Source organism: Odocoileus virginianus, chromosome 29 (assembly GCF_023699985.2).
Source record: "Odocoileus virginianus isolate 20LAN1187 ecotype Illinois chromosome 29, Ovbor_1.2, whole genome shotgun sequence".
In the NCBI taxonomy this organism is placed as follows: domain Eukaryota; kingdom Metazoa; phylum Chordata; class Mammalia; order Artiodactyla; family Cervidae; genus Odocoileus; species Odocoileus virginianus.
Window position 1 is genome coordinate 36,243,369 of NC_069702.1, and position 10,175 is coordinate 36,253,543.

Below are 10,175 nucleotides of genomic sequence, written 5' to 3' on the forward strand. Positions count from 1 at the left end.
CCTCCTGGTTACAAAATTTCTAGTTAACTGTCTTATTTTGATTTAAAACCCTTTAGTTTCCTCAAAATAAAATCACAATCTATATACAAAATCCAGATATTTTGTGGAAATACTGGAAAATGGAAATAAATAAAAAGCGAAGAAACATTCACTCTTTTAAACTGTATTTTTCAGTATTACCTGATGTATATTCTATCAGAATATGGTCTATGCTTATACAGTAAATATACTGTTTGAAAACATATTAACTTTATAATACATTGTGCTTATCCTTAAAAATTAAGTATTCATTTAGCATATAATTTAATGACTACATATGTAAATGTACTGCTTGTTTAACATATGTTAAATTATTTGATGAGTGTTGGAAGGTCGGTCATGTTGAGGCATGCCCTGGAAAAGTGCCGCAGACAAGTTCCGGAGGCTGACTAAACTTCCGGGGACCGACCCCCTGCAGCCTGATCCAATCAGGTACCGACACGGAGCCCTTGGACACCAACCGCCTCTGCAGCCCGTGCTTTCTTCCTTATATGGAAAAACCTGGCTTGGACGCCGGCCCTGGCTATTAAACCTCTCCCCACCCCTCATACCTCACAGACTCCCTTTGTCTCTTCACTCACCGCCCCTGGGAGTTCTGCCCGAGAGCGACCACCCAATAAAGGCCTTCATCAACGGTCCTTAGAGGTGGCTCTTTCTTCCTGCGGCGTTTTCTAACATCTGGCGCCCAAAGCGGGTCTCGAGGTGAGGGCCCCCGGCACTCGCCGTTGAGGCACCCTCGAGCTCCACTGCCTTGGTAGCCCCAGACCCAGGCGGCTGACCAACCCCCCGGACGGCAGGATACGGGGTAAGTCCCCTCAGCTTTGTGGCCTGCCCTACCTGGCGACCACCTCCTAGGGCCCAATAACGGGTGCACACTTACTGGGCCCTCCCGGTCACCAGCTTGTGGGGAGACGTCCCCAGCGGCTGAGTAGACCTCTGGCTTTGGCCTTCGGCTTCGGCCTTTTCCGGTCACCAGCTCATGAGGGAGACGTCCCAAGCGGCTGAGTAGACCTCCGGATTCGGCCTTTCCTGGTCCCTAGCTCGTGAGGAAGACGTTCCGAATGGCTGCACGGACCCCCGGCTTCCCTTGACACGTCCAAAGACGTTCGGATAGCAAGGGTTGCCTCCATGCCCCATGGTCGCAATGGGATCAACAGCCTCCAAACCCGATCCCCAATACTCCACACCCTTAGAGTGCCTGCTGGCTAACCTGCAGACCCTAAGACTAAAGGGATATATCCACCCCAAGCAACTCACTTTTCTGTGTTCACAGGCCTGGCCTCAGTATTCCCTAGACAATGGCTCACAATGGCCAGCCACAGGGACATTAGACTTTGACGTCCTCCGTGATTTAGATAATTACTGCCAGAGAACGGGAAAATGGTCTGAGGTCCCCTATGTTCAGGCCTTTTGGGCGTTGCACTCTCGCCCCACCCTGTGCACCATGTGCGCTCCTAGCCAAATCCTACTCACTATGGCCCCCCCGACTCCACCCTCCCGGGCCAAGCCAACTCCTCCCATCTCTGAGTCCTCTGCTTTCTCTGTTCCCCCAGAAGATCTGGTGCCCCGCCCATACCTCTCCCACGGCCCCCACCCCTTCCTCTCCGGTTCCTGCCCCCTCCCCCTCCACTTTGGCCCCTTTTGCCCCTGCTCCCGCCCCCGAGACTCAACCGCCGGCCCCAGATCCTCCGGCCCTTAGCCCTATCTTGTGTCCTCCCCTTCCCCCCATCACCCCCTCCCCTTCTCCAGTTAGCTCCCACACTCGCTCCCACAGCAACCCTCCAGGAGCCTCCCCTCCCCCTCCCCCAGTGCCACTACTCCCTCTGCGACAAGTAGCCGGAGCTGAGGGTCTAGCCCAGGTTCACGTCCCCTTCTCTCTCCAAGATTTAGCACAGATTGAGGCCAAACTGGGATCCTTTTCCTCCAACCCCACTCAGTACATTAAGCAGTTTACTAGTCTGACCCGCGCCTACGCCTTAACATGGCAGGACATATATGCCATCCTGGGGTCTACCACCACCCCCGAAGAGAGGCAGGCCATTTGGACGGCAGCCAAGGCTCAGGCCGATCAGTGACACTGTGCCAACCCCTCCCCTGAGCATCCCCCGGGAGCTCAGGCAGTTCCTGACACCAACTCTGATTGGAACTACCCGGAAGGGGGTGGCGGCCAGCTGCGGGTATGCTATATGATAGAGTGTATCCTCGATGGGATGGAAATGTCCTCTCATAAGGTTGTAAACCTCCTCAAACTAGACGAGGTGACTCAGGGGCCCAATGAAAACCCAGCCATGTTTCTTAATCGGCTGACTGAGGCCTTTGTTCAATACACTAGACTTTCCCCTGAGTCCCCCATTGGGGCAGCTACCTTGGCCAACCGTTTTATCTCCCAATCCTCACCTGACATCCGAAAAAAGCTGGCCAAGGCCGAGGACGGCCCTCAGACCCCTATTTGAGACCTGGTAAAAATGGCCTTTAAGGTTTACAACTCCCGTGAAGAAACTGCTGAGGCCAGCCAAAAGGCCAGGCTCAAGCAAAAGGCCAAATTTCAGGCAAGCCTCCTAAACCAGCAAACCCAGGCCTTGGTAGCAGCCCTGCGGCCGGCGGTGGGCTTGGAGCCCCAAAACCCCCCTCTGGGGGCCTGCTTCAAGTGCAGCCAAGAAGGACACTGGGCCAAGATGTGCCCCAACCCGCGGCCTCCTTCCAAGCCGTGCCCATTGTGCAAACAACGAGGACACTGGGCTAGTGACTGTCCCCAGGCCTCTCGGGCCCCGACCTCTAGGGGCCAGGGACCAGAGCCCCCCAGGGAGACCTCCTGCCCTCCTCTGGCCTTGGAGCTGCTGAGCTTCAACGATGACTGACGCCGCCCAGACTCGGGAACCCCGATAACCCAAGCCGAGCCCAGGGTAACGCTCCAGGTAGCGGGTAAGTCTATCAACTTTCTAGTTGATACGGGGGCTACCTATTCGGTCCTTCCCTCTTTCGGGGGCACTTTATGTCCTTCCCAGGTTTCGGTTATGGGCATTGACGGCCAACCCTCATGTCCGCTCCAAACCCAACTGCTATCCTGTCAATTAGATTCCTGCCTATTTACCCACTCCTTTTTGGTCATCCCCTCCTGCCCTACTCCTCTCTTGGGAAGAGATATACTCACTAAGCTGAAGGCCACTCTTCACCTAATTCCAGAATTGGCTCCCACGTCAGGGGCCTTCCTAACGCTACTTGTTGACCCTCCAACCTCTTCTGTTAATCCTTAGGTCTGGGACACCCGAGTCCCAGTGGTGGCTCGGCACCACCCTCCAGTCCTCATCCGGCTAAAAGACCCCACCTGTTTCCCAGTCCGGCCCCAGTTTCCTTTGTCTAGTCATAACCTCAGGGGGCTAAAGCCCATCATCGACCGTCTCATGGGACAGGGTCTCTTGATCCCCACGACTTCCCCCTGTAACACACCCATCCTCCATGTTCGGAAGGCTTCAGGAGACTACCGGCTAGTGCAGGACCTCCGCCTGATCAACGCGGCGGTGGTCCCTGCCCATCCACTTATCCCTAACCCTTACACCCTCCTTTCTTCCATACCTCCCAAAACCTCTCATTTCACTGTTACTGACCTCAAGGATGCCTTTTTTACAATCCCACTCCACCCTGACTGCCAATTCCTCTTTGCTTTCACCTGGACTGACCCCGACACCCAGCTGACCACACAACTGACATGGACCGTGCTCCCTCAGGGGTTCAGAGATAGTCCCCACTACCTCGGGCAGGCTCTGCCCCGGGACCTGGCCAGATGCTCGCTCTGCCCTAGCACCCTCCTCCAATACGTAGACGACTTGCTCCTTTGCAGCCCCTCGGAAGAGACCTCCCGACAACATTCTGCAACTCTTCTTAATTTCCTCGGTTCCCAGGGTTACAGAGCCTCACAATCCAAAGCCCAACTTACTCAGACTTCTGTTGTCTATCTAGGCCTCCAAATCACCCCTACCACTAAGGCCCTGACAGCAGATCGGTGTAGCCTTCTCAGGTCCATCTGCCCTCCGGCCAATGGAGACCAGATATTGTCCTTCTTAGGACTGACGGGATTCTTCCGACACTGGGTCCCAAATTACGCCACCCTGGCCAAATCCCTATATGCCGCCGCTTAAGAGACTCCCACAGGACTGCTGTCTTCCCCCACTGAAGTGGCTCAGGCCTTCCACGCTTTACGCTCAACCCCATTGGCTGCACCCCCTCTCTTTCTCCCAAATCCCAACTATCCGCACCATCTATACACTGATGAAAAGGGAGGGATAGCCTTTGGAGCCTTGGTGCAACCAATTGGCCCTGAACTGCTGCCTATTGCTTACATATCCAAACAACTTGATCCCACAGCCAGGGGATGGTTCTTCTGCCTGCGGGCACTAGCAGCAGTGACAATATTGTACACTGATGCTAAAAAGCTGATTCATGGTCAACCCCTGACCACCTTCTCACCTCATCGCCTTGGCGATCTTTTAGCCTCTAAATTTCTCTCTGACCTCAGTGAATCCAGGCTCCAGCAGTTTCACCTGGTATTTTTGGACAATCCACAAGTTTCTGTGGGTCGTTCTCCACAATTAAACCCGCTTTCTTCATTGCCCTCCCTCCCCCTCTCCTCAAAACCCTCAGCCCACTCATGCTCAGAAGTCTTTGAGTCCCTTATGCAATCACCTCACAACCTGTTTTCCGAAACTTTACCAGATCCAGAGCTAACTCTGTTCGTCGATGGGAGCCCAAAGTGAGATCCCGATGGGAACCGAAGGGCGGCTTATGCTGTGGTAACCACCCGAGAAGTCCTGGAGGCTCAGCCCTTGCCACCCGGGACGACCTCTCAGAAGGCTAAACTAACAGCCCTAACTAGAGCTTTACACCTAGCAAAAGGGCCAATATTTACACAAACTCCAAATATGCCTTCTTGATTGCCCATTCTCACGTGGCAATCTGGAAAGAACGGGGCTTCCTGACCACTAAAGGATCCCCCATCTGTAATGCCCCCCACATTATTCGACTGTTAGATGCCTTATCCCTGCCCAAAGAGGTCGCTATCATACACTGCAAGGGACACCAAAATACTCATGACACTGTCGCTCTGGGTAACAACATGGCAGATCAAGTGGCTCGACAAATCACCTTACAACAAGCCCCCGAGCCCTTGCTGACTTTGAGATCACCCTCAACCCAGATTATTCCAGCAAAGAAGCCAGAGCCTTGCTGGCACAGGAAGGGGCTCAGAGACACCCGTTGGGATGGATACTACTCCATAATAAACTGGTGCTTCCTGAGCGCCAGGTTAAGGCCATAATATCCCAAATTCACAATACCCTCCACATCGGACCAAGGGCTCTCTTTTCCTTTCTCAGCCCCGGCTTTTCTCCCCTACATCTCAGACAGACCATATATGCTGTCCACTGCTCCTGCCTAACATGTGCTTCCACCTTTCCTCAAGAAGGACTCCGACCCCCACAAGAGACTCACCAGCTAAGGGGACATATGCCTGGGCAGGAGTGGCAGATAGACTTCACCCACATGCCCAGACATCGAACCTACCGCTATCTGCTGATCTTGGTAGACACCTTTTCAGGATGGGTCAAGGCCTTCCCCACCGCCCGAGAGACAGCAGCGGCAGTGGCAGAGGTCTTGACGACCCTTCTCATTCCCAGATTTGGGTTGCCAAACTTCTCCAGTCTGACAATGGGCCTGCATTCATCTCACAGATCTCCCAGCAGGTGGCTACAGCCCTCAGCATCGACTGGCATCTCCACATCCCCTATCGGGCCCAATCGTCAGGCAAAGTAGAGCGGGTGAACGGCATCATCAAGACGCACCTGACCAAACTTGCCTCAGAACTGCGGCTGTCTTGGGTCGACCTCCTTCCTCTGGCGCTCACTCGCATTCTCACCACACCACACTCCAAAACAGGTTTGACCCCTTTTGAACTGCTCTACGGCAGGCCCTATCTCCTGACTTACCTCCCAGAGGGAGAGGCTCCCCCACTCGCAGGGTACCTCCCCCTCTTCTCCCTCCTACGATCCTTGCTGAGAGAACACGCAGACCGGGTCCTGCCACAACCGACAGATGACGAGGGTCAACTCAGCCTCTGGCTCCGGGAAATCAGGTACTGCTAAAAGCCTTGAGTCCCCACCTGCTACAACCTCGCTGGATGGGGCCCCATACTGTAATCCTCACCACTCCCATGGCAGCCAAACTTCTGGGACACGAGCCCTGGTATCAACTAACCCAGCTCAAACGAGCTCCCCCGGGTCTCCCAGAGACAGGGGTGGCCCCGGCCCAGGCCCCTCCCTCCAATTATTCCTACCGCTCCACCCTCATGGGGCCGACCAAACTGACCATCACCCGAGCCCCTCTGTCATCGATCCCAAAATAATTGAGGGACCATATCCCGATATCCAATGCTGACCTGGCATCACCCACTGTGGCTGCTAACAATCACAGCTCTGGCTATACTTTTTGCCATTGGATTAGTGGCCGCGGTCCCCCGCAATTTGTCCTCCACTCTTCGACTGTCCCTGGCCCTCACATACCTAGCCATCTGCTTCCTACTCCTGGGGTGCTATTCCCTTGGGACACCTTGACCTGGTTACCAGCTCCATCCCTACAAGACCCACGAGGCTGGTTGTCCGCCACACCCCCTTCACCCCAACCTCAGAACAATGTGGGGCTCTCTACTCTGGGTTACTCTGGGGGTACTGGGGGTCCTAGAAAAAGGGGGGCACACCAACCAAAACCCCCACCAGCCTTTTCAAATCACCTGGATCTTAAAAAATGGAGAGACCTACGAAGAGCTAAACCAGACCACAGCCACCCAACCGAAAGATAAGTGGTGGCCAGACCTATACTTTAACCTTACAAAGTTAATCGAACAATCAGGATACTCTAAGTGTAGGGTCAGGTCCCTCAGGTTTTATGCCTGCCCGGGACATCAGCGAGAAAACATAAAGACTTGTGGGGGAATGGTGAGCCACTACTGTAAATCCTGGGGCTGTGTCACTTCCAACGATGGGAGCTGGAAGTGGTCGGTGACCAAGCCAGACCTGATCAATATGTCCTTCACGGGTCCTCTCCTGGAATCAGATTGGCAGGGGCAACCCTCCAACCTGGGGCAGTGCAGCGACCAGGTCCAACTATCATTTACACAGAAGGGACGGATTGAAAATAGATGGATTTCCGGGCTGTCCTGGGGGGTAGTGATATATGATACCTATGGCACGGGAAGCAATAGCGCAACGTTGTATGTCCAACAAGTCCTGCAACCCGCCCAGACCCATGCTGTGGGGCCCAACCAGGTTATTGCACCTCCCCGCCCCTCACCACAAGGGACAAACACCACAAAGATTGTGACCTCGCCTACCCCTACCCCCTCTCTTCAGCTAACCCGGACAGACCCACCAGAAACCCAAGAACCCCTGTGGGCCTTGATCAAAGAAACCTACGGGGCCCTCAACCACTCCAATCCTAATGCGGCCCAATCCTGCTGGCTTTGCTACACCTTACACCCACCTTACTACGAGGCCATGGGCTTAAACGCCACCTACAACTTATCCACTCTCTCCAACCCACCACAGTGTTCTTGGGGAGACCGCAAGGTGGGCCTTACCATGAAACAAGTATGGGGTTCGGGGACCTGCTTAGGCACGGTTCCTACGGATAAACAAACCCTGTGCGCCCAGACTGGCAATGACACCAACTTCACCAATAAGACCTACGTCATACCAGAAACTGGGGGGTGGTGGGTATGCTCACAGACTGGGCTGATGCCCTGTCTCCATTTAGCTGTCTTCAACCAGAGCGGGGAATTCTGTGTCATGGTAGTGGTAGTACCCAAGATTACCTACCACCCAGAAGAGGTCCTCTACAACTTTTGGGACTGAGGCACTCCAGCTCCTAGACATAAGAGGGAGCCCATTATAGCTATTACTCTAGCAACGCTGTTCGCCCTGGGGTCAGCCAGAACGGGTACGGGCATTGCTTCCCTGACCACACAACATCAGGGCCTGATCACCCTGAGAGTCGCCATTGATGAAGACATTGCACGAGTAGAAAAGTCTATGATGGCCTTAGAAAAATCCCTAACCTCTTTGTCAGAAGTGGTGTTACAGAACAGACGAGGCCTAGACCTGATTTTTTTACAACAAGGGGGCCTCTGTGCAGCCCTCAAAGAAGAGTGTTGCTTTTATGCAGACCATACAGGGGTAGTAAGGGAGTCCATGGCCAAGGTAAGAGAAGGACTAGAGCACAGAAAGAGAGAACGGAAAGCCCAGCAAGGTTGGTTCGAATTATGGTTCCAAAACTCCCCCTGGCTGACCACCCTGCTCTCGACCTTAATGGGACCACTCATAATCCTCTTGTTGCTCTTAACTTTCAGGCCCTGTCTCTTAAATAAGCTCTTGGCCTTTATCAAACAACGGCTAAACACGGTCCAGCTGATGGTGTTGCGACAGCAGTACCAAGGGCTTCCAACAAACACTCCGTAACAAAAGTAACGGCAGACGCTCCCTGTCATCCTGGCCACACCCTAACCCTCGCCGCCCCCCGTTCAGCAGGAAGTAGCCAGAGAGAACCAGCGCCCCTTGTCCTATAGCAAAAAGGCCGGGATGAAAGGTCGGGCATGTTGAGGCATGCCCCGGAAAAGTGCCGCAGACAAGTTCCGGAGGCTGACTAAACTTCCGGGGACCGACCCCCTGCAGCCTGATCCAATCAGGTACCGACACGGAGCCCTTGGACACCAACCACCGCTACAGCCCGTGCTTTCTTTCTTATATGGAAAAACCTGGCTTGGACGCCGGCCCTGGCTATAAAATCTCTCCCCACACCTCATACCTCACAGACTCCCTTTGTCTCTTCACTCACCCACCCCCGGGAGTTCTGCCCGAGAGCGACCACCCAATAAAGGCCTTCATCAACGGTCCTTAGAGGTGGCTCTTTCTTCCCACGGTGTTTTCTAACAAGTGTATATATATGTGTGTGTATATATATATATATATATATATATATATACACACACACCTATAAGAAAAGATATAGGTAATATTTTGGTTAGAGTAGCTTCTTCAAGTGTAAAAAACCTTGAGCAAAGGTATACATAATTAAAAAATTTTTTAAACATATCCAACTGATCTCCAAAATGGATTTGACTATTTTTATTTTTAAATTTTTAACAAAATCATTAAACTTAAATATTTTGAATACAAATTATGCCAGTATTATATATTACAATTATTTTACATAAATATCCTTATTAAACTTATTAAGAAAAACCTATGAGACAGATTTTATTCCTTTTTCCATTTTATAAAAGCATAGCACAGAAATTCTGAACAATTTGCTCATGCTTATGTTGCATTGTAATTGAGAAGTGAGTGATCTCTAGTTTAAATATACAGACTTAATCCAGAGTGTATACTGTATATGAAACTTTTATGTATTAAGAATAATGAACACATTTTAATAAAACACATACATAAAGTTAGTGTCAAAGCTGCCAGAAATCATTGCATATTATCCTTCATCCTTATTGGTTTTACTGCCACAATAATTCAATCTGAAACAAAAATAAAATATGGTGGTACTAGTTAGTCATTATACTAAATGTTTAAGTGTCTCTTAGCGCTTTTGGGATCTAAAGCTTAGGAAACGTGTTTGGATGAAAAATAAATGGTGGAACATTGTTTCTAACGTGAATAGAATGTTTTTGCTACTACGGTCAAGTTTAAGAGAGCATTTCTTTCCCTTTTGCATGACATTTATCTCACTGGAATTTTATTGTTACCTGTGTACAGATATTTCTTTTCTACTACACTAAAAACTACTTAATGCTTGGAACTACTTGTGCCAAACATTGGATGCCCACTACTTGACAGACTGCTGGTTACACATTGATGTTTTCACTTATTGATTCAATAAAGAGGCAAAGTGGCTATCTAATGAGCCCTTACAAATAGCTGAGAAAAGAACTGAAAGGCAAAGGAGAAAGGGAACGATATTAGTCAACTGAATGCCGAGATCCAGAGAATAACAAGGAAAGAGAAGAAGGACTTTTTAAAGAAACAATAGAAAACATAGAAACAATAGAAAACATAGAAAATAATAGGAAAAATATATAATGGGAA

General features: G+C 51.2%; 1 protein-coding gene across 5 annotated transcripts; it reads left to right on the top strand.

Annotated features, from left to right (window-relative positions):
- The first annotated feature begins 660 nt into the window (after nt 1-660).
- LOC139032058 (uncharacterized) lies at nt 661-8,974 on the top strand. Of its 5 annotated transcripts, none has more exons than XR_011484607.1 (4): nt 1,077-2,961; nt 4,750-6,163; nt 7,437-7,652; nt 8,432-8,974. XR_011484607.1 is itself a non-coding variant. In XM_070458348.1 (3 exons), exons 2-3 carry the CDS (start codon nt 5,472-5,474, stop codon nt 8,538-8,540), a joined length of 801 nt encoding a protein of 266 aa, XP_070314449.1. In that variant the 5' UTR covers nt 661-844; nt 4,750-5,471; the 3' UTR covers nt 8,541-8,974. The 5 variants fall into 5 exon arrangements, 3 of the variants coding, with proteins under 3 accessions (XP_070314449.1, XP_070314450.1, XP_070314448.1); XR_011484606.1 differs by having other exon boundaries at nt 4,750-4,826; nt 5,763-6,163; nt 7,437-8,974; XM_070458348.1 differs by lacking the exons at nt 1,077-2,961; nt 7,437-7,652 and adding an exon at nt 661-844.
- The last annotated feature ends 1,201 nt before the right edge of the window (nt 8,975-10,175 follow it).